Source organism: Corticium candelabrum, chromosome 10, assembly GCF_963422355.1.
Source record: "Corticium candelabrum chromosome 10, ooCorCand1.1, whole genome shotgun sequence".
Lineage (NCBI taxonomy): Eukaryota > Metazoa > Porifera > Homoscleromorpha > Homosclerophorida > Plakinidae > Corticium > Corticium candelabrum.
In genome coordinates, this window is record NC_085094.1 from 669394 (window position 1) to 692226 (window position 22833).

At 39.1% G+C, this 22833-nt stretch overlaps 3 protein-coding genes across 3 annotated transcripts; all 3 read right to left on the minus strand.

The window, feature by feature from the left end:
- Positions 1 to 1895: 1895 nt before the first annotated feature.
- LOC134185991 (uncharacterized) lies at positions 1896 to 12485 on the minus strand. The gene is made up of 6 exons (XM_062653891.1): positions 12363 to 12485; positions 12024 to 12302; positions 2817 to 2866; positions 2633 to 2757; positions 2323 to 2567; positions 1896 to 2265 (listed from the first exon to the last, which is right to left on the minus strand). The coding sequence occupies exons 2-6, from the start codon at positions 12051 to 12053 to the stop codon at positions 2140 to 2142; spliced, it is 576 nt and encodes a 191-aa protein (XP_062509875.1). The 5' UTR covers positions 12054 to 12302; positions 12363 to 12485; the 3' UTR covers positions 1896 to 2139.
- On the minus strand, positions 7106 to 8070 carry LOC134186100 (uncharacterized). The gene is made up of 2 exons (XM_062654017.1): positions 7389 to 8070; positions 7106 to 7331 (listed from the first exon to the last, which is right to left on the minus strand). Exons 1-2 carry the CDS (start codon positions 7715 to 7717, stop codon positions 7280 to 7282), a joined length of 381 nt encoding a protein of 126 aa, XP_062510001.1. The 5' UTR covers positions 7718 to 8070; the 3' UTR covers positions 7106 to 7279.
- An 874-nt stretch (positions 12486 to 13359) lies between the features above and the next one.
- Positions 13360 to 22823, minus strand: LOC134185974 (WD repeat-containing protein 18-like). Its single transcript, XM_062653867.1, has 5 exons — positions 22473 to 22823; positions 14148 to 14258; positions 13963 to 14096; positions 13733 to 13877; positions 13360 to 13651 (listed from the first exon to the last, which is right to left on the minus strand). Exons 1-5 carry the CDS (start codon positions 22677 to 22679, stop codon positions 13448 to 13450), a joined length of 801 nt encoding a protein of 266 aa, XP_062509851.1. The 5' UTR covers positions 22680 to 22823; the 3' UTR covers positions 13360 to 13447.
- Positions 22824 to 22833: the final 10 nt, after the last annotated feature.

Here is a 22833-nt window from a genome sequence, read left to right on the forward strand (position 1 = left end):
GGTTGTTTGACTGTTGCTTCAATAAACCAGAATAGATAATAAGGTTCTCATTGATTTGTAGTGATCCGTTACCAGGTCCCGTACTTCAGAAGTGCTAGAACTGAATAGATTATGCTTCTCATTCATAGTATGTAATACATCACGAAGTCTGCTATTCTGCTTGGTTGAATTTCCAAGAGATCTCACATTCTAACATCCTATCCGGATGTAACCTCGACACTAAAATTTTAGGCCTCCCTTTGCTTTCGGTGGTCCGACCGCGCGAGGACAGCAACGGGACTGTATCACGTGATGTTCTAACAGAAGTGGCAATCCAACTAGACGGAAGTAGACATATTGCATCATTACTACTGCGTACTGTTGTCGTGCAAGTTGTCTGGTTGCAGAAAAATCATGCATCAGCTGTAGTGTGAAACGGAATCCTTCTCTGCCTGATGCCTCTGAACAGTGTTTGGCAGACTAGAAGCGATGTCTCCTACCTTCTGGAAATCTGACTGAATCAGATTGGCATAGTGCATGCAGATATTGTAAGGTGGCTGGACAGCATTCCAGGTCATCACAACCTGCAGCACTTACAGAAAACAGTGCTTCTTGGATCCAGTCAGAGCCTGCATTAAGTCATCTAGACAGCCATGATGGCCTATGCACCTCTGGGCAAGTTTTGCTTCTGGTGCTTACAAGATACTTATGAACCAAAACTGATTTGGCTGAGCACAACATGATACTACTGTACCCTCATGATTAGGTCCATACAACACATACTTTAGAACACACCATATCATGTATTCAAGATACTGGGCAAAAGTTCCTTGATTTACAGTAGCTTCACTCCTTTTGCAGTAAAGTTAACAGATAAGCAAAGACTGAATAAAAAACGGTGTATGTTCTTTTTAAGTTCTGCATGCAGCTGCAAAGTGTGGAAAATCACAGCAATAAATCTGATACAACGCATTACAGCCTTCGTCAAGTATTTGGTCCCAAACATGGTCTGTGCTGGTTAATTAAAGCTACTGATACATCATTTGTTATGCTACATTGCAAATCGCTATTCTAAACACTCTGTGACTTCGCTATGAGAACATAGATAGATGTGAGCACAACCTCAAACACTACTGTATAGTTAGTACTGTTGCAGAAAGGACAAATCAGGTAACCACGAGAGATACAATATTTGATTAATGTTATAACCCAATGTACTAGCAGCTAGAAAACTGACCATTTGCCAGTTGCATTAGTACCTAGCTTGACTAAATGCGATCAATAATTATAACCATTTCTTTTCCTCAACTACACTAGATTTTATTTCAACCACATAACTTGCATTACCCAAAAAAATGATATTGAACTTCACTATAAATTCTTTGACTTTGCAAGCACTGCCTTTCTACAAATATGTGTTAATCAACCGCAGTTACTATAGTACAAATCAACTTCCCTATTCCATAGCCCAAGAAAATGTTCTGCAGCTTCTTAAGTTAAGTGTTACATGAAAAACAAGCATCTGAATCAAGTGATGTAACTGCTAATGCAACTTACTGTCAATAAAAAGATTTTATGATTAAGCTAGCTTCTAAGAAAATCCAACACTTTCCAATTACAAATTCTTAGTTTGCCATACATATACTGTACACCAAAATTTGAGCAATAAAAAATTAGTAATCAGTCCTCAGAAAATTGTCGGTAGCACAAATGTCAGTGGGTTAGCAATGAAATGTCACTTTGAAAACCAAAGCACACAAGCTCAGCACACACTACTAAATACAAACTCCTCTTCCGGCTACAACTGCACAGATCAGCTTAGAAGTAACTCCACAATTTTCACTACTACTATGCTATTCAATCTCCATAAAGTATTCTATTAATTAACAATTTAATCATCATGCTATACATGCACACTGTCAAATTTCTATTTGAGTTATCAGTCTTCCTAATTCCTGACATAAATAATAATTAAATTGCTAATACTCTTCAATAATATACACCTGGTACTAGAAATCTGGTAAGTATCTAGTACATCCTTTCAAATATTCACCAAACGACAGTTGTACAACTTAACCAAAGGCGTGTGAGTAGATATAGTCACAATAGCCACAAACATATCTATCACAAGGTTATACAGTGTATATTCTAATAACCTTTCTATTTTTTGTGAATATGCATCTCATGAGAAAGCAGCTGAATGCCAAACTGGTACAACTGTTCATTGGTCAATTCCAACTTCTTCATGTGGCACTGTTCATTATGATCATCTTGCTTATCTCCAACCTGAGTCAGAAAGTCATTTCACGTAATGCGCAAGAATATATGACAGAACATTCATACATCAAAGACCGACAATGGCATTTCCCGACTGTAACATGTATGTCTTAGTTCATTTTCATAGTCATCTGACGAAGGTACAAAAACAGGCAGAACACTGTGAGCATCACAATCTAAATTCCTCAATGCTTTAAAGTCTTCTTTAAGGCTATGTAAGTTTTGTTGCAAAGGCTGAATACAACTGGTGAAACAAAGTTTGTTCATCAAAAACCTTGGTCGTAACAGTAACGAAACTCCAGCAACTGGTCCTTAGAAAGTGAGGCGTTCACTACAACACTGATTCATCATAAAATGAACACAAATAGTAAGCTACCTCTCTGTTTCAAAACTTTAAGGCACTGCTGGCTACCAATATGCCACACTCTTACAGTTTCATCAGATGAGCCTGAAGAAAGAAAACAGCCATCCAGTGATACAGCCAAACTTGTTACTTGTTGACTAAACACAACATACTATTACATACTAGAGACAACTGAAGATGTCAAAAGCAAACAGACCTGTGCCCCTGAAGCCTACAGCTATTACTGCTTGCTGATGTAGCCTTTGCCTGTTTCAAAAACATGTACAACTATTTAAATATGTGCATAAAACAGAAAATAGATACATAAAATGCGTTTCTTATATTTCAGTAAATATACCGGTAGTCAACATAACTCTTACACAAAACACTCTGCTATATTTGATGCATAGACGTTGGTCAAATAGAACTGATGAAAATCTGTTTTGAATAGAATAGTTTGGCGGAAGTTCACTTTGTGACATGCATGATGATGGTTTTTATGGCTGCCCACTGATTTCAGTAATGACACAGGTCAATGTCTGTTTGCTCTCCTGTGTGACACAAGGCCCACACTTGAACAACAATTTCTCCCGCATGAAGAACAAGTACATGTATTTGTCACATCAGAAACTGGCACACAATGTAGATGTGCTGTTTTCTATTCTGACGTTTAAGTGATACTGCTTCAACTCTTTTCTCTTCAAAATTTTCTAGTGAGGAATGACATACATTTCTCCAAGTTGCTCTATCTGACGTTAGCTTATCCAAGTTGTTGGGATCAATTGAACACTTTTTCAAGTTGGTCTTATTGGGCCTTTGAACAGTAGTTTTGGCTTTGACTGAGGACATTCTCTGAGTAAGCTGACCAAAAAATAGTCTATCTGAACTGAGATTTGATGAGAAACTACTCAATTCCAGGCATATGGGCCTACATACATACATACATACATACACTTCTTTTCTGTTTATTAAAAGAGTCCTTAAGACTCAGTATACATCGTTTTCATTGCAATCATACGCTAGATACTATTGTCAAATGAATATAGTTATACCTCGTCTTTCTGTAAATGGTCTTCAACAGCTTTTATCCATTATTAAAAACTATTAACAGGATTTCTACTCGTAAACGCGATGAATTCAATGTGTATCTTCAATTTACGCTGTCTGTTCCGTTACAAATGTAGGCCCAAGCCATATGAAAGAAAAAAATGTAGTTCTCCTCAGCTGCTGCTTCTGATCTGCTGTGCTTTCTTTTGGATTGAATTGTGCCCACAGTCTTGTTTCTGGTAGCGCGTTTGTTATTGATTTGTCCCTTACCCTTTGGTTGTCTGTTTCTGGTTGTGACTGATTGGTGGTTTCCATTGTTGAGCCTGTCGTCTCTTGCAGAGGTTCCACGGTGTCTTTCGTACTTTCAGGATTCTGTTCTGATTGTTCCATATCTGTTGCTGTTTGACTTTCCTGTTCTTTCACATTCTCTGCTTCTTCTTCTTCTTCTTCTTCTTCTTCTTCTTCTTCTTCTTCTTCTTCTTCCTCCTCCTCCTCCTCCTTCTTCTTTGTTTTCTTGCTGTATTTCTACATTGTGGTTTTTGTCAAGATCGTGGTCATGATTCTCATTAGTTGGTCTTCAGAATTCTTATCATTTTCTTGTTGACAGTCCTTTATCATATGAGTGGTGCTTCCGCATCTATAACATGTTGGAGGCTATCCAGCATATCGCACATGCAGACGTAAATTATGCGCTCTGGGAAATAACCTCTTGGATTCTGTAGTTTGTATACTCTCACTCCCGTTTCCACACGTCGTGCAAAGGAATACATACTGCTTGTAACTTTTGCAACTTGACCGTTTCCTGCTTTTCTCCAGATAATGACATTATCTGCCATTTCAAAGAGCATTTTGACTGAGACGAAACCTGGTGGATCTTGTAGTGGCATTACTTCCAATCGAACATTATTCACTATCAGACCTGTCAGTACCAACTTTTCTTTGGCTTCTTCATTCAGCAAGGTAATCTGCCACGTTTCTGCTATTGTCAGACATGATACACTCTTCCCATGATACACTCTTCCGGCAGTTGCTAAAATAAGCCTTCACTATGTCTTCTGCTGTCACACCTTCAGCAACCAATCTGACTGACAACGGCCTTTGCAACTTGTCAACTTGTCGGTCGCCATTCTTTCTACTTCTTGATTGTGGTTAGTCTTCCCATCGATTAGGCTCACAATCTACGTAGCCTGTCGGTTAATATACCCTTGTGTCTAAAGTTCTCCAAAATGACTTGGAATTCACTCTGTATTGGGAATGTTGGCGGAGCTACCTCTGGCATCCCCCAGCCTCGCAATACATACATACATACATACATACATACATACATACATACATACATACATACATAAATAAATGGTATATTCATCCCAAGAAGTGTGTCCAAGACCCTGCCTAAGTACAACTACTACGGCACAAAGTTAAAAGATCCCTAGACACTAAAACTAAACAGCAAAAGACAGCAAGAGTCAAAACTAGCACAGAAGTTTAAGAAATGATTACTACTGTTCGACAAATAAGTCAGAGTCCATCCAACAGTCTGATTTCTTCGACACCAGATTGCAAATAATGACACCAGATTGCAAATAATGTGCCAATGGAAAGTCTGCACAGCTTTCTGAAAAGGAATTTGATGCTTGCTCACATTGAGAAACCGAAATATAGGATCAAAGCTACTATAATCTACCAGGCCTCTTACCCAACTTGCAAAGTGTGAAAATGAGCAGTCCACTTAGCTCGTTTACAGGCAGATACCACATTGCTGTCTTTATTTTCTTGTATTGAAAAGAGGTAGTAAAGTTCTCTTTAAAACACACTGTCTAATCTCCTTTGTTTCTGGCATCATAGGGTGAAGAGATGAGTTGGACATGACTGATGGGAGTACATATGGTAAGCCTGGAAGGTCAACAGAGAATGCCCAGGATCTTGGTAGATGTTTTTCTAAGAACAGGTTGCATACATACACACACACACACACACACACACACACACACACACACACACACACACACACACACACACATACATACATTTTTATATTATGATTGAGAGTCCTTACGACTTCTAAAACAATAACAATCACAATCTAATTAAATCGTTTACACTAAAACGTCCAGCTAAAGATGGCTAAAGACAGTCATGTAGTTGTAAAAAACCTGGTCTATACTTTTCACAAACGATTTCCAAATGTTTCAAAAGGTGCATACATATATATATATATATATATATATATATATATATATATATATATATATACGTACATAAATACACTACATGATGATGGTTGTCCACTGATGTCATTGATGACATGACACTGGTCAATGTCCGTTTGCTTTCCTGTGTGATGCAAGACCCACACTTGAACGGCAAATCCTCCCACATTAAAAACAAGTACATTTATTCGTCACCTTAGAAACCAGTACATAATGTAGATGTGCTATTTTTCTACTCAGACACTTAAGTGATATTGCTTCAACTCTTTTCTCTTCAAAATTTTCTAGTGAGGAATGACATACATTTCTCTAAATTGCTCTACCTGATGTTAGCTTTTCCCAAGATGTTGGAATCAATTGAACACTTTTCAAGTTGGTCTTTAGTAAGTCTTTGAAACGCAGTTCTGACTTTGACTGAGGACACTTTCCTGTGCAAGCTGACCAAACAGTAACTGCTTGGGAATTCTGTCATCAGACATCCGAATTAGATGTCCAGTCCATCTGAACTGAGATTTGATGAGAAAGTACTCAATTCCAGGCATAATGGCCTTTTCTAAAACTTCCACATTAGACATCATGTCCTGCCAGTGAATCCAACAGATGGTGCAAAGACAATGGAGATGAAAAGCTTCAAGTTTCTTAATGTGGCACCCGTATGTGGTCCACACTTCGCAACCATAAAGCAGAATAGATAGTCAACTGCTTTGTAGACTGCAATCTTGGTATCGATCCAAATGTCATGTTTCTTCCACATACATACATATGATGGCATGTCCACTGATAACAGTGATGACTCTCTTTAGTGTCCTCTGTGTCTCTGGTGGGATTTAACACCTGCTTTTGAACGACATTCCTTGCCACAAGACTGGCAAACAAATGACTTGTTGGTAGGAACAATTTGTTCTTTCCGTTTCTGATGTTGAGCTTGAAGATGTCTAGTATGATTTTCTTCAAACTGTTGGAGTGATGAATGGCAAAGAGATCTCCAGTTTGTTCTATCACTGGATAGTTTCTCAAAATGCAGGAAGTCAATCCCACAAGATTTCATATTAGCCTTGATAGAATCTTTATAACGTAATTTAGGACCACCTTGATGACGATGGCCTTGTTCCAGTTGACCAAAAAGGAGTTGTTTGGGAATTCCATCATTAGGCATTCGAGACATGTGACCAGCCCAGCGAAATTGGCATTTCATGACAAAAGATTCAATGCCACTGATGTTAAAACAAGATCACACTTCTGTGTTGGGTATATAGTCAGTCCACTGGATTCCACATATGCGGCGAAGACATCGCAGATGAAAACTCTCCAAACTTTTGAGGTTACGACGAAGAAGGGTCCATGAATCGCATCCGTACAATAGAACTGATAAGACTACTTCTTTGTAAACTGCAACCTTCGTGGTCAGTTTGATTTCATGCCTTTACCAGAGTCTGTTGTACAATTTACCAAAAGCAGCACTGGCCTTTGATATCCTATGAGAGACATCTGCATCAACAGTTGCATTATTTGAAAGGAAACTACCCAAATACTTGAAATTGCTGACATAAGACAATGGGTGATCACCAATCATAACTGGAGGAGGGTTATAGTTTGAGCCTGGACGTGGTTGAAAAAGCACTTCTGTCTTTTTCAAGCTGATACTCAAGCCAAAACGTTTAGTTGATCTGTCTAAACAGTTGACAATGTGTTGAATGTCTTCATATGTGTGACCAACTAATGCACAATCGTCAGCAAACAAGAGTTCTCTCAGTAGAGTCTTAGAAACCTGTTTTGGCTTGTAAGCGCCTGAGATTGAATACACCTCCAGTAGTTCTAAACTCAACTCGAACACCCTCTCGGATGTTCTTGAAGGCATCATTTAAAACCACGGAAAACAAAATGCTAAAAAGAGTAGGTGCTAGAGCGCAGCCCTGTTTCACTCCGTTGTTTACTGCAAACATTTCTGACTTTGACCCATCCTCGACAACACAAGCCATCATACCAGTATGAAAGGCTTTGATTAGATTCACAATCTTAACCGGGCAGCCAAGCCTCAAAAGGACTTTCCATAAGCCAGTTCTATCAACCGAGTCAAACGCTTTGACCAAGTCAATAAAGACCATAAATAGATCCATGTGCTGTTCACGACACTTTTCTTGAAGCTGCCTGGCTGAAAAGATCATGTCGGACGTACCACGACCAGAACGAAAACCACATTGGCTTTCAGGAAGGATACTCTCTGAAAAGTTTGAGGCAAGACGATCAAGAAGAACTCTGGCCATAATTTTGCCAGCAACAGACAACAAAGAGATCCCACGGTGATTGTTGCAGTCAGATTGACTACCTTTTTCTTGTATAGATGAATTATGTTGGCATCTTTAAAGTTCTGGGGTACATCTTCGAGTTCCCAGCATAGACGAATGAAATCACCTAGTTTGAACAACAGCAGTTCTCCTCCATGTTGAAAAATTTCAGCAGATAGGCCATCAGCACCAGGAGATCTATTCCTTGACATTTTCCTGATAGCTTTATTTATCTCATTGTTAGATGGTGGTTCACAAGCTACAACTAGATCAGGCTGTTCATCAATGCTGTCAATAGCTTCTTGTGAAATAAATGTTGGATGATTCAAGATGCTTGCAAAATGCTGAGCCCAACGAGTCAAAATTTCTCGTCGTCCATAGAGAAGCCTGGAGTTGTCAACAGATTGTAGAGGTGCGATTGTCTTTACACTTGGCCCAAACACCTCTTTTAGGCATTGATAGAAGCCACTAGAGTTATGCTGGTCAGCAGCTAACTGAAGCTGTTCTGCCTTCTGTAACCACCATTTGTTCTTCATCACAGAGAGCCTAGCTCTTGCTGCTTTTCTTGCATGATGATAGGCATCAGCAGTGCTTTGATTGCGTTTATCTGATAACCAGACATGATGCAAGCAATGCATATCAAGGAGATGGCTGATGACAGTGTCATTTTGATCAAACCAATCCTGGTGCTTCCTATTAGGCTTGCCAAGTAGTTCATAAGAACCATTGTGAACAACTGAGTGTAAACTTGACCATAATGCATCCAGGTTGCTGGCTGAATCATAAGATGGAATATACAATTCTTGCAGCTTTGTGGTGAGTTCGTTTTTCAGCCAAAGACTGGTAGAGGGATCATTTAGCTGGCTGACATTCAATTTTCTAAATCTCTGTCAAGACTGGTGAGAAACAGTTTTCTTGACAGAAAGTGAAAGCTTACTACGCACCAATCTTTGGTCAGAAAAGACTGAGGCAGAAGCTCCCCGCATGACTCTAGTGTGACGAACATCACTGACATCTCTCTGACGAATAATAATGAAGTCTATCTGGTGCCAATGCTTTGATCTAGGATGCATCCAGGTGGTCTTGCACTTGGTTTTCTGTTGAAACAGTGTGTTGGTGATTACAAGTTGGTACGTAGAACAAAGTGACAACAAAAGTGACCCATTACTGTTCTCTCTTCCAATGCCATGTTTACCAAGCACATTTTTCCATGTGCAATGATTGCTACCAACTCGAGCATTGAAATCACCTAGAACGAGCAGTTTGTCCTTCTTTGGCACAGCACCAATAATGTTACTCAAATCATCATAGAATTTCTCTTTGATTTCTTCGGAGGCGTTCATCGTTGGAGCATATGAACTGACCAAGGTTAGAAATTGACCACCAGAAAGAGGTAGGCGAAGTGTCATTAAACGATCATTTATTCCCCTTGGTAGGTTGTCGAGACTACCCACCAAGGAGGATTTGACAGCAAAACCTACACCCAATTGTCGTGTCGCATTGGAAGGACGTCCTTTCCAAAAGAATGTGTAACCTGTACCGACTTCCTCAAGTTTTCCTTCATCCAACAGATGGGTTTCACTTAAAGCAACAATATCAATGTCATAGCAACAAAATTCCTTTGCCAGAATGGCTGTTTTACGTTCCATTTGCTGTTGCGTGTCCAGAAGCGAGCAAACATTCCAACAGGCAACAGCGAGGTTATGCTTCACTTTATTTCGACCGCAATATTGGATGCCCAACCAACCGCGGTAAGCTGGTAGAGACAAAGAGGGTGAGCTTTGTTTAGGCCACCTTTTCTAGGCCCTTCCTCGAGTGAGGTGGGCAGTGCTATCACTAAATAGTGCTGCCCAGCCATACCAGCAGGACCGAGTGTAAACTTCACCCCCGCTTAATTCACAAACGACCATCTTACTGGTACCGCTCACATGCAGAATCATGGCTATCGACTCCCAGCGCCATCCTACGCCTGCTGCCGTCACCATTCCTCCATCGCCGTGAGACTTTGGAAGAAACAGAAAAATTCCAAAAAAAACAAAAAGCGACACAAAAGAGAAACCTGCATGCGGAATAGATTAAAGGGAATAAGGGATGTGCATGCCCAGATCCACTCTCTCGTCTTGAAATGCCTTCTATCCACTGGGGCTAGTAATAGCAACAAGTAGAAAAGCAGAACAAGATGCAGTGGCTTGCCAGAAGCACGTTTCGGTCTGTGCAACTGCCAGAAAGGTATGCACATACATATATACATACATACAGGAGAGATGCTTAAAGGGAAGCTGCTACAAGTAATGCCAACATTGCTCCTAAAATAATGGCGTATTTAAAAACACTATATGCAGCGTCACTCGATTTAGAACTATTGAATACACTGCACTAATCATAAAACGCTCAACAATTTTAACTATTAAATCCGTTACTCTGACAATCCCATTCAGCTGAGTCTCTCTTACACCACAGAATATAGGAGCAACAGATGGCTTTCCTACAGGCCTCCTTCCTTATCTTCATGACGTCTTTGTTGCCAAGAGAGGTGATGTCTTTCAACAATAAAAGGGCAAACTGTAAGTACTCCCGCTTACTCCTACTTTGATGGTGTAGATAGTAGCTTTGAAACCATAGGCTGTTATTTCTCCAGTCAGATCTTCATACTTGTCTAGTTTTCTTTGTTTGGCATCTGCCATTCTTTCATCAAATGAGACCGTCAACTCAACCAGATTTATTCTTTCTGAATTATAAATCACTATGTCTGGCCTGAGAGTGAAGTAAACAGACTGCAGAAAGTAGATAACCTTTAAGTCATACTCAAGTGAAAGATTGTTTAGCAAGCAATCTTTGAAACTATCCTTTAGAACTGACAAGATTTGATTACGTCTCCACGTGTTCCTGCCCTACTGCAGTGATATGGGCAGTCATTGAGAACGTGTGACATTGTTTGTACACAGCATCCTATTCCAACGTACCAAGTTGGATCTGTGAGGAAGCATGTCCACAACGGAGTTGACTGACCATTTATACACTGTGTCCAGGAGCATATTACAGTTAAATACCAAATGTTGTTGTAGTCGTCTATTGACCTAACCATAGATCTTTGTAACACACGTTGTGCCAATCCTTGCTCATCTATTTTCTAACACTGACGCTGAACGACTGCTCCAATTTCTTTGTTGGTCATCGACTGTGCAAGATATGCAGGAAGAAACTTTCTATTGCAAAGTTGAAGTTAATGATTTTCTTCATTGTGAGCCAGTTGTTGAACTTTCACATTATCAGATTGCAAAAACCACTGTAGTGTGCAAGCTACAATTGATTGAAATTATGTAGATAGTCTCGGTAAGCCCAAACCAAACCTTTCAGAATTCAGGTAAAGGATTGTTAGGTTAGCTTTTTGGCCAAACCAATCCACTTCAATGTTTTGTAAGAATGGTGTCAATGTTATGTTCAAGCCATGTTAACGGTAGATCAACAAGACTCAGCAGCCAAGATATGCTTAAACATATATAACGACTGTAAACTTAGACTCTTTGCGTTCACCGAATAAGTATAGCATCAAGTCTGTCACACACATGCTTGACCAATATGTTCTGCACACCTAACAATGACAAAGACATGTCAAAAAGCAGACCAAGAAATTTGAAAATTGTGTCTCCAATAAATGGAATAGTTTCCGACTGAATTTGCAATTCTGGATCATACACTTTGACCACCCGGCGACTTGATATAGCTAGATCACGGCTTTCTGCACATGAATTCATTAGGTACCCTACAGTCCTCCCAACAACAGTTGAAAAGACTCAACAGACCAAAGCGTAACAAGAACCATTTGAAGATAACATATGAAATTCTATCAGTTGGTCAGATGATAATGCAGACTCTACTTACTGTATTAGATCTCTTTGACAGTTTTTCCATTGTTATATAAGGCCATCATTGAACTCAAGGGTAGGGCTGTTTGCTGGAGACAGCCAAGATGGGGTCTGAAAGCAGGTAGTTTGATTTATTGTACTGTTACTGAAGTATTCAAAAGTTGTGGACTCTGAAAAAGTGAGTAGGTGGATGTCATTCTTTCTGATATCCGTCCATCCAAGTCACTTTTACTGAATGACCAAAGTCATTATCACACCAAGATACCAACTTCTCATACGTTTGTGTGGATTTTTCCTACAAGCTCTCAATAACTTGTTATGATGCATACATACATACACATACAAACATACATACTGTGTGGCGTGTGCAGCAAAGAATGAGTCACATTTGGTGAGTGAAAGCATCTGAAAGTCCAGGGACCCTCACAAGCTCAAGTCTGGGTCAAGCACGACCATAATTCCCTTGCACAAAGAACTTACACACAATTGCCTTTCTCAACTCAGAAGAATAAATGAGAAATGTACCTCACCTTTAACTGGGGAGAGTAGCAACCACCGACTGTGACTTGATGATCAGTCACCAAGGTCCTGGTGGAACTTCCGGTGCCAGCACCTCAGTTGGTGTCACATGCCAGTGCTCCTGTGAGTACTTAGCCTGGCTCCAGGACAGCAACAAAGGCAGAGATTTCTCTTAGGTAGCACACAAGAGCCATGTCATAAGGCCAGGGTGTGACTTGAAAGGTAGCTCTTATATTACATAACTACATGAATGACCCTTTGTTAAGTTGTTCAAAAAGAAGAAACTACAAATCCATGTCAGGATTTACCTACTAGCAACCGGCACATTATGTAGCACCTATTGTAGTATTGCTCAAGGTTTAACTACAAACTACACCTCTAACTATGCACAAATATGTACAATGAACTACCTGGTCCAACTATTTCCTAAACTTGTTAGTACTAAAGGAATAAGTCTCATTTTTCACGATACATAGTGTACATGTCCTAGCAGTATCTCACAGGCTGTCTCATATGTGTACAGTGTCAGTCTGTCTGGCACACGTAACACGTGATGATTACTAGTACTATATGCAAAGTATTGCTAAAAATCCAGAGCAACAAAAATTAGTAAGTATTTAATAATTTTGGTAATCAGAGATCACTTACAAAATTTAGTTGATTTACAGTACTGCATTATATCAATCCTATACTTTCCCATGCCGATATGGATATTGCAAAATATCTTTACACTTGTACGGGCATCTTCAACCCAGCAGCAACCCACATGTTACATGCATGTTTGATGTATCCAATACAAGAGCATAAAGCAAATACTGCGTTTATACTTGTGCAGAACTACCTAACTTGTTGTAGTAAGCTGGAACTAAATTACACAGACCTGAGTACAAATCCAAACCTTCAATCCTGTGGTTACAATTTTCATACACAAAATACTAAGGCATGAAACAATTCCAGAACACGCACCAGTTGCAAGGTAAACTGCTTGTGAAGATTGACTTGATGAATATCTCCTGTAATTAAACCAACAAAAAGCCTTAGCTCTGCTGCATCCGTTGTAACTGTAGTTACTCCCGTCTCAAATGTCAATGAAGAAAGCAGTTGGCCAGAAGACATTTCCCATATCTACACTCAGTCAAACAGCAAGAACAGAAAAGACTCCTAAAGATGATTACCCAACTTAAACTTGCCCATTGCAACATATACCTTACATGTTTGGTCAATAGAACACGAATAAACTCGACTTCGGACTCCACCAAACCCACAGTGTATACATGTCACAGGAAGAGAATGACTTGACCAAACATGTGCTGGAGGAGAAGTCTCATTAAGAGCAGCTGAAGACAAGACACTGTAACCAAAAAGTTAATCGATGTGAAAACAATCAATCCAGTACAAGACGCGACAGTCTATCCTATGGCTAATGCTGCTGTTACCTTGCTGTTTGCCAAACACAAACCAGATTATCATCCCCTCCTGATAAAAACATAGTGCCATCATCAGAGAATTGTAAAGCTCTGACTGTTTGGTAATGGCCCAAAAGAACTGCTAGCAACTTTCCAGAATGAAGCTATAAATTGCTTAATGAGAATTGTAACATCATTCTATAACTGCTAATTACCTGCCACACATATATCTTTTCAGAGACAGCACCAATACAGTAAACACCATCACGTGAGCACTGCAAAGCTGTAATGCGACCAGGACATGAAAGACGACAAACAATTTGACCCTGCAATTAAGCAATTCTTTATGTTGCCACTATTTGTATCAGTTGACAAGTAACTTAGAGTTATAACATTATCTGTACAAACCCAAATTAGAAACTTGAAAAAAGACAACCTGATATGATATATAATCTTACTTTGAGATTCTCTCTCTGATCCTATTAAAGATGCTCTAACTTAGCCCTATTCAGTGTTGGTCTTACACATAAATTACATTCCTAAATTCCATCATTCTTGTCTAGAACAAACATGCAATGTATTTTCCAAATGTTAAAAATCAAAAATAACAAAATGCATGTTTTGAACTTATGCATATTTGAGAAAGAAATGTCAGCAACACCTCAATTAGTGCAAGGTATTAGCAAAGATGTGAACACCACCTACAACATGGTAAGTGTCAGTAAGCCTGTAGATGTACTACAACTGTAATAATTGTAATTACAGCAGCAATGCCAGGTCTTACATCATAATCTCACATAGAAAAAAGATTGTATACCATGGCAAAGAAACTGGAAGTGGCAGAAATTGAAGCCATCAGCACAATCTATTCTAAAGGTAGATAGCCCTAAGTACACAGTCAGGATAGGAAACAACGCAAAAAGATGACAAAGAACAAAAGACAGATCACAAACTTAGAGATTAGTATCTATACACTAAATGCCTGTGTTGTGTTGCCTTGCACTAATCTTTAAATTAATTAATGCTTCTTGCTGTCTGAACCATTGCCTTGTTTAACTCATTAACTCCTTGCATGTGATGATAAAGAAGTTTGTTAATATACTTTCAAAAATTAACAAATTGTTGAACATTCTTGACAAATTTTGATTCATAAATTAAAACTATGGTTTTTTAGTCAGTGGTTTTATGCAAAACAGGTAAAGAACTGACATAGCAAAAGATTTTCTCTAGTAAAATGTAGTCACTATAGTGATTGTTTCACAAAAATACAGATTAATTCCTGCAAAAACAGATCTGACAAACCAAGGTATAAACACAAATGTTCTGTTGATGAGGAGCCATCCAATAGAAACCTGTGACAAGTTTTCTGATGCATATAAGCATCACATGTTACATGAGATCTATCCATTTGTCCACCTATCTACTCTTAATACTGTTGGTTGTAAAGCTGCCACACGTAGATTGGACCAGACAAAGCGTTCCCTCCAGTTGACTAACTTAGTTTGGTAGATTTACACTGTGTCAATCAGACAGAACGTTATGCAACAAAACATGTATGGCCTTCACACCTGCATGAAAGTCAGCTGCTTTTATCTGCATAGTAGCGAAAAGTACTATGTACAACATGTCACTGCTTGTTTGATTATAAACACAAATACAAAATTGACCACCAAAGACCTCCAAATTTTCCTATACCCAAATAGTTAGTACACAACACCACATAACAATGAGAGTGCAACTACATAAAGGACGCATTCGAATACTATTTTTGGAACTGGAAATGACAGGGGGAGGGTAGTTCGTAGTTTGTGTTCGATATAGTTCTGAGAGTTCTAGAACTGTCAGAAGAGTTCTAACAGTTCAACCATCTGAGCTGGAATTGTTGGAACAGTGAACATGGCAGTTCCAACAATTCCAGTTCAAACCGAAATTAGTATTCAAAAGAGTACAACAACTAAACATAGACCAATGGTCTCTCTTTAATGACGGTACACAAGGCCATTTGAAGCTGTAATGTGAGCAGCGTTTAACAAGTGAAGCTTCCTCAAAGTGATTAAGGAATGAGACTAATTAGATGACCCTAAACATGATCTGTGGGACTTACATTTGCTTCTTTGTGTACCATTCAGACGTCCCATATAAATAATTATGTGATAAAAAGCGCTTCAATTAGAGACCCCTAAAATAGTTTTGCACTCTGGAGGAGCTTCAGTGAGGACAGTGCCTAAGTACCAATAGAGCTACTTTTGGTATCAAGTGACACATCAGACATTGTATAATATTTGTGATATACCATTGCAGTTCATCAATCAAAAGTGGCAACAGTAGCACTGCACTGTACTGAATACCTGCATAACTTCATTATCAAGCCACCACTACGTACCACTACCATCACGTTCATTACCATCACTGTCACTACTGTCATTATTGTCAATAGGTTCATAACTGTCCTGCCTTCTGGACAACATGTCAGTTCAGCAGGTGTTGTGAACCAAGCAACAATTCTAGCCTCAGAGGGTGCCAAACTAGAAAGGTGCCTGAATTAGAGCTTTTAGGGTATGTTTCTCTGCAGTATTGGTATTGGCGTACTTGACATAATAGACAAATTAGAAGTCTCCACTGCTCTAATCAGAGCCATGAAAAATAAATACGAAATTTCATACACATAAACTGTAAGGACTGTACACACACACACATACACACACACACACACACCACACACACACACACCACACACACACACACACACACACACACACACACACACACACACACACACACACACACACCACACACAAACACACACACACACACACACACACACACACACACACACACACACACACACTTGTTTAACATAGTTAAAAACATCCACAGCTGTTTTCCAAACACGTTCTGACATGCTACTTAATTTTCAAAACCAGTAGATTCACCATCTTTCAGTCTATGTCAACTGACATGCAAAGATGTTCCAAGAAATCTAATTGCCATCAGTTCAAAAAGTCTTCCCAGCAACAAAACTCCAGAGGTAATATAAATAATAATGTCATTTGCTTGCTTGTTTTTTGTTTCTGCCAGTGTGTCCATCACTTCGAATCAAAGTTGGAGAGAGACTTTGTTGGTATGGATATCGCAAATGTGATGCATTTCACTTTGTAGCATGTTCACATTGTGTAATCCCCCACTCCCTCACCATTGAATGGATATACCTACAGTGATGATCAGTTTGTAAACCCCTTAATATAATGTACAAAACAATGAGTTTTAAAGCTAAGGAAAGAAATAGTTAGGATTCTATGTGGTTCAAACATAATATGAAAGCTTCAGCCTGTCATTCTAATTGCAAAATCAAGTTTCAGCAATCAACCTCGTTGGTAGAAGTATATAAACCTTGTATTAGTATTTTTAACTCCAATTTCTCCTGCAATTATATCAACTAAGCAAATTTTGCATAATCTCAGCTAACAAGAGCCGAAAGAAACAAAACTTTGTAAAGTCACATGACATAGTAAGTGGCGTAGTCAAATATATAAAGCCTGGTTCCCAATATTGATGCTGATGTTGACCTCAACGTCAACACCATCATCCGCGTCCGACATTAACTTGTTTACAATATTTGCATGATGCCACGCACAGATCAGATGGTCCAAACCTCAAGTCCAGCACGCTCAACATAAACAAATACCGTTACTATACGTGACTCTTCTGTTGCTAACTAATGGAAGGAAACTAAAGAGGATTAGAAAATAGTTAGTGATGCCAGCAGAAAAGACAATTTCAAGGGCATTTTTCAGTCCTAAGTCTTTCTAATCATTCAACCGGATTTGCCAATAACACGGGTAGTTCCTCATGGACTGCACTAGCGCTTCATCCACTGCTGGTCCTGGATAGGCTTTTGATTGGTCGAAATTGATCACCTGCTTGTGGTTAACACTGAGTACTTCCAGTTGTGACGCTGGGATAGAGCTTGGTTCAATTCCAGTGTCAACGTCAACGTTGTGATGCTGGGATCAATGTCGGTGATGCTGGGATCAATGTCGGTGATGCTGACATGTTCAAAATATTGACGTTGACGTGAATATCAGTATCAATATTGTGAACCAAGCTTAAGGCATGACTGTACCCGACCTCCATGAATAAATGACTAACTTGAACTAAACTACCTCTGAACTAGGTTTAGCAAAAGTTGTTTGCCAACTAAACATGTTTACTGCTAACGCAGACACACTAAATTCTAAACATGTTTAGATCAAAACAACTTTTAAACTAGTATAGTCGCTAGTGTGGACATACTCAAAATTTGCAATACTTTACAACAATTCTATTGTAGCTCTTCAAAGGGCTCATAGCTGCAAAAGCAAGGATGTAAACACACACTGACAGCTTCAATTACTAGTTCTATAAGCTTTTGGCACAGTTCAAAGAAATCTTAGACCATTCTTTAGCAACAAATGTTTATTCTGTTCAATTTCCTGGATCATGACAATGAACTCTGTTTCATATGTCTCTAAACCATGGCAGTGGATTTAAAGATCTGCTCTGGCTTGGCCACTGTAAATCAGATAAAGCATTTTGAATACAATTCATCCTCCCTTCCCACAGCGAGTTCCCTATGCCAGGGGCAGCAAGTAGCTCTAAACCATGACGCTGCCGCCTCCATGCTTGACTGTTGGTATAATGTTCTTTTCCTAAAAGCCACATTCTTCTTGCACCAAGCACAAAAAGTGTTGTCAGGATCTAGTAGTTCGATTACCATATTGTTGCAAATAAAAGCCAACCTCAAATACAAGCCGATCTCAAATAAAAGCCAAAACTGCATACAAACCAGTCACGTTTAGAAGCCAATCTTTTGTTCAAGACGCACGCACACGTATGCACAGCACTGTCACGTGCAAGTGTGCATGTGTCGACGTGTGTGTACAGCGTTCAATGACATCAACAACAATGACAAAGATCCAGCTGATGCTCTTGAAACTGGCATCTCATAGCAGTCTTGTCTATATATCATAAAGAATTTACTTTTTCAAGTGGTACATGATTGTCATGTCTATACCTTACCGTGTCCAAATGGCAGATAAGCCTGTCTTGAATATAAGCCTGTCTTGAATATAAGCCTGTCTTTTATTTGCGACAATACAGTATTCATTTTTCCAATGAACTTGCTCCTCCCCAATTGACGTTGGTTTATTGACGTGTTTTCTGGCATACTTGAGACACATTTGACAATGCTTTGGATACTAATGACTTTTGTTATACAAATGTGTATTTAGCTTCACGTACCGTATTGTCGCAAATAAAAGCCATGTGTATTTCTGTATAAGCCGAACTAAAGTTCAAGCTAATATTTAAGACAAAATTATATTCAAGACAGATTGTATGCCATTCGAACACGCTAGGGACAAGACATGACAACCATATGTCACTTGAAAAACATGATTCATTTAAGATATATAGACATGACTACCATAAGATGCCAGTTTCAAGAGTGTCAGCTGAATCTTTGTCATCATTGTTGGTGTCATTGAATGCTGCATACACTTGCCAACACATGTGCACGTACATGTGACAGCGCGTGTACGCGACGACGCAGTGCAATGCATCTTGAATAAAAGATCAGCTACTAAACGCAACCAGGCTTGTATGCAGCGCAAAGTCTTTAATTTTCAGCTTTTATGTTCAAGATTGGCTCGTATTCGAGGTCGCTTATATTTATGACAATACAGTACGTTAATTGATTGGCTGCTATGAATCAGTGGATGAAGAAATAAATGCCACCAATTTATTGTTAGCAAGACACTAGATAAAACTTAGACAGCGCAAACCTTTGCCAAGCCAGCTTAGTTTCCTCATAATGCCACTAATAGTCACCGCCACGGCAACCATTTGTTGAAAAAAATTTATGTTTACCTTAGCATGTACATCAGTCATATACCGTTTAACTAAATGACATCATTTCAATTTGTACATCAATCATTGGACTGAGATGGTATGAGTTTGTAGGAGTGAATCAAAGGTCATCTCACTTCTTCAAAATGTTTCAAGCAAAGCTGACCCCTCGGAAGGCGCAGATCTGGATTTATCCTCAAAACTAGTCAATAGTTCCTAGATCAATGTTCAATCATACCACCAAAAATTTCATCAAAATCCATTCGCACATTTTAAGTAATCCTGCTTATACACAATCGAACAAACAAACCAACAAACAAACAACACCAATGAAAACATAACCTCTTTGATGAAGGTGATTACAACAATGCAATACTAAATTGTGTCCTAGAAAGACGATATATATCATTTCAGTTGAGCCATAAGAAAGGAAACTTGCAAAGACATGAGAAATAGCTGGTAGTGTACTCAAAACCTACAGAGGTTAACTGACTTCTGTTCTGTGGGCTATCTGACTGAATGGCTGACTAATACTGCATTCACACTAGCAACTTCAGAACCAAGCTAGACCAGTTAATTTTCTTCAAGAATGTCATTACTCTATTCTACTTAAAATACTTGATAAGGGCCTCGTTCTTATGTTGACTTTGGCCAAGTAGATCACCTTCTACTATACCTGGCATGGTTCTGAAGTCTCTAGTGTGACCGTGGTATAAGTCTGTCATGCTCAGGAATGTGCCACACATCAATGTAATCCAATCACCTACCAGGTATTCGCAATTTTGTCGTACATGGCAACTAGAAACAATAGACAAATCGCAAATAGGATCTGCAAAACATTCATGAAAGAGTTTTTATCAGAACAGTGTAATTCACGTTTACAATTGGAAATAAACAACAAAACTGAACAGTTGCAACTGCCAACGCGAAATCAATCGCTTTCACTGCTTACAATGTAAACATGAAAACCTCACATTGCATAACCATAAGCGATATTGATGTCCTGTATGTGATAACTCTCGTTACTGACCTTTGATGACCACAGACTATTTATGGACTTTGTGATCATGTAAAATGACAGCCACTTTGTACGGTTTTAGATAGATTTTAGTAGTAGCACAGTTAAATAATACCATCTAAATTCATGAGTCTTTGCGACAATCCTATCATGGTTTTCGGAAGGCTCATAGTGGGAAGTGACAGTGTAAACACAGTTTCAATTACTCGTTTTATTACTAATTACAGTGATGCAGTAGTCTAGCCATTGTATTATATTTAATAGTCTACTTTATGTTCTCGGAAGATGATATCAGAATCACAATCAAAGAAGATACTAAAAAATTCAGAGGCAGATCCAGAAAGGATAGTAGGAAGCCGCTCAGAACTAATATGACGTCATCCCAAAAATAACGTGGTAGATATTTACTACAAACCTGTTACAAAAATGATGAAGCACTGAAGTACTAAACCCTTGGCTGCTAGCTGTACAAGGAAGCATATTATATATGATAAGTCATCAGATACAAAGTCATGTGAAGGTTACTAATTTTAAAAACCATATGCCAAAACATGTCTAGAGAGCTGGTTGAGAAGGACACACTAGACTCACAAGCCAGGCTCTTCCACACAGTTGCTGAACTAAATGCATGTGAATCACGCGAGGAGAAGGAGGCACTTCGTGATTCACATGCATTTAGTTCAGTGACTGCTCAGAAGAGCCTGGCTTGTGAGGCTAATGTATCAAATAGCTTCATTTGCAGACAAATCTACGAGAAACATAGGAGAGTACACACAGCAGAGATGCATACTGACCAAAAAAAGAGAGTAGACCGACAGGTGCAACTGCACCTAGACTGTAACAGTGGACCTATGCAGAGTAGATGGCAAGTGGTAGGTACCTATAGGTGGTAGGTTACTGCAACCCTAGCACATTCGCCCCTGAGGTTAACAATTGCAAAACCTATATTGCACAGACTGTCACTAGTACCAGTGCCAAGTCAGCTGTTCCAATGAGCGAAGATCAACTAGCTTCATTCTTCTAGGATGTTTTCGAGCAAACATGTGTATGCTTCTACTGGTCTTGACACTATTAGTTAATTAACCCTTCTACTACCGCCTAATTTAAAGATGGGGTGACACTGTCTAGTGTGCCCAGGCCTGGTCAGTCACTGCTAAACTAAATACCATAATTCTTCTTTTGCAAAGCCTGTAACAATAGGTCTTGATTGATTGCCTAAAATGAACCATCACTACTGTATCCTGTAACATTTTCTAGATGGTAATTGAGGAACAGCTTATTTTGAAGATTTACAAAGAACAGGTTAGAGTGCACCTAACATGTTTTCCTTTTGTCCTAGTGGTGTAGTACCTTACATTCTACAATGAGCCCTATATGACTTGACTCTAATTACCTAAACACCCATCTACGTGAGGCGCCTTGTGTAGCCATAATTATTTCTTACACTCTAATTGGAGAGCCATTTAGATTGGTAATTATTACTTAGAGACGCTATAATTAGAACAATTACAGTAATCCTACTACTCAGGGAATGATGTGAAGATAAATAGAATAGCTACATCAATGTCAAATATAACGTATAAATTAATTAATTAAGGAACGACAAGCGGACAAACACACACTAAAGTCACCTTACTTTCGACAACGACCAGACGTTTATAAGCGATTTCGTTGAATGGCAAGCAACAATTATGTCGCCGCCATGAGTGCTGTATCCACCTTTCACCGTTTGCTCTCCTTTCAGCGTATGCTCTAGCGTCCCTAACAGAAAGTCCCACACACATCCAAACACAGGATCTGCTCCACCAGGACTATAAACGGTTAGAAGAATCTCCCTGGACATTAGAATGTACAATACAGCACCGTAGCCTACACTTGAAAAGGCAGAGCTCTAGATAGTCTACGGCTCTGTGGAAAGGATTAGCCTTGGAAAAAGCAGACGCGGGTCCAGTCCAGTGTCTAGTCCCCAGGATAACTGAGTCGCAGAGCCGTCTTAT

Coding starts and splice junctions, on each gene's coding strand:
- LOC134186100 (XM_062654017.1), bottom strand. CDS start 7,717: ATGATGCCTTCAAGAACATCCGAGAGGGTGTTCGAGTTGAGTTTAGAA. Junction 7,332..7,388: donor TCTTATGTCAGCAATTTCAA/GTATTTGGGTAG, acceptor TGTCTCTCATAG/GATATCAAAGGCCAGTGCTG.
- LOC134185991 (XM_062653891.1), bottom strand. CDS start 12,053: ATGGAAAAACTGTCAAAGAGATCTAATACA. Junction 2,758..2,816: donor TGTAGGCTTCAGGGGCACAG/GTCTGTTTGCTT, acceptor TGTTGTGTTTAG/TCAACAAGTAACAAGTTTGG. Junction 2,568..2,632: donor TAAAGTTTTGAAACAGAGAG/GTAGCTTACTAT, acceptor TCACTTTCTAAG/GACCAGTTGCTGGAGTTTCG.
- LOC134185974 (XM_062653867.1), bottom strand. CDS start 22,679: ATGTCCAGGGAGATTCTTCTAACCGTTTATAGTCCTGGTGGAGCAGAT. Junction 14,259..22,472: donor ACGTCTGGTCGTTGTCGAAA/GTAAGGTGACTT, acceptor GCTTAATTGCAG/GGTCAAATTGTTTGTCGTCT. Junction 14,097..14,147: donor AAAAGATATATGTGTGGCAG/GTAATTAGCAGT, acceptor AGCAATTTATAG/CTTCATTCTGGAAAGTTGCT.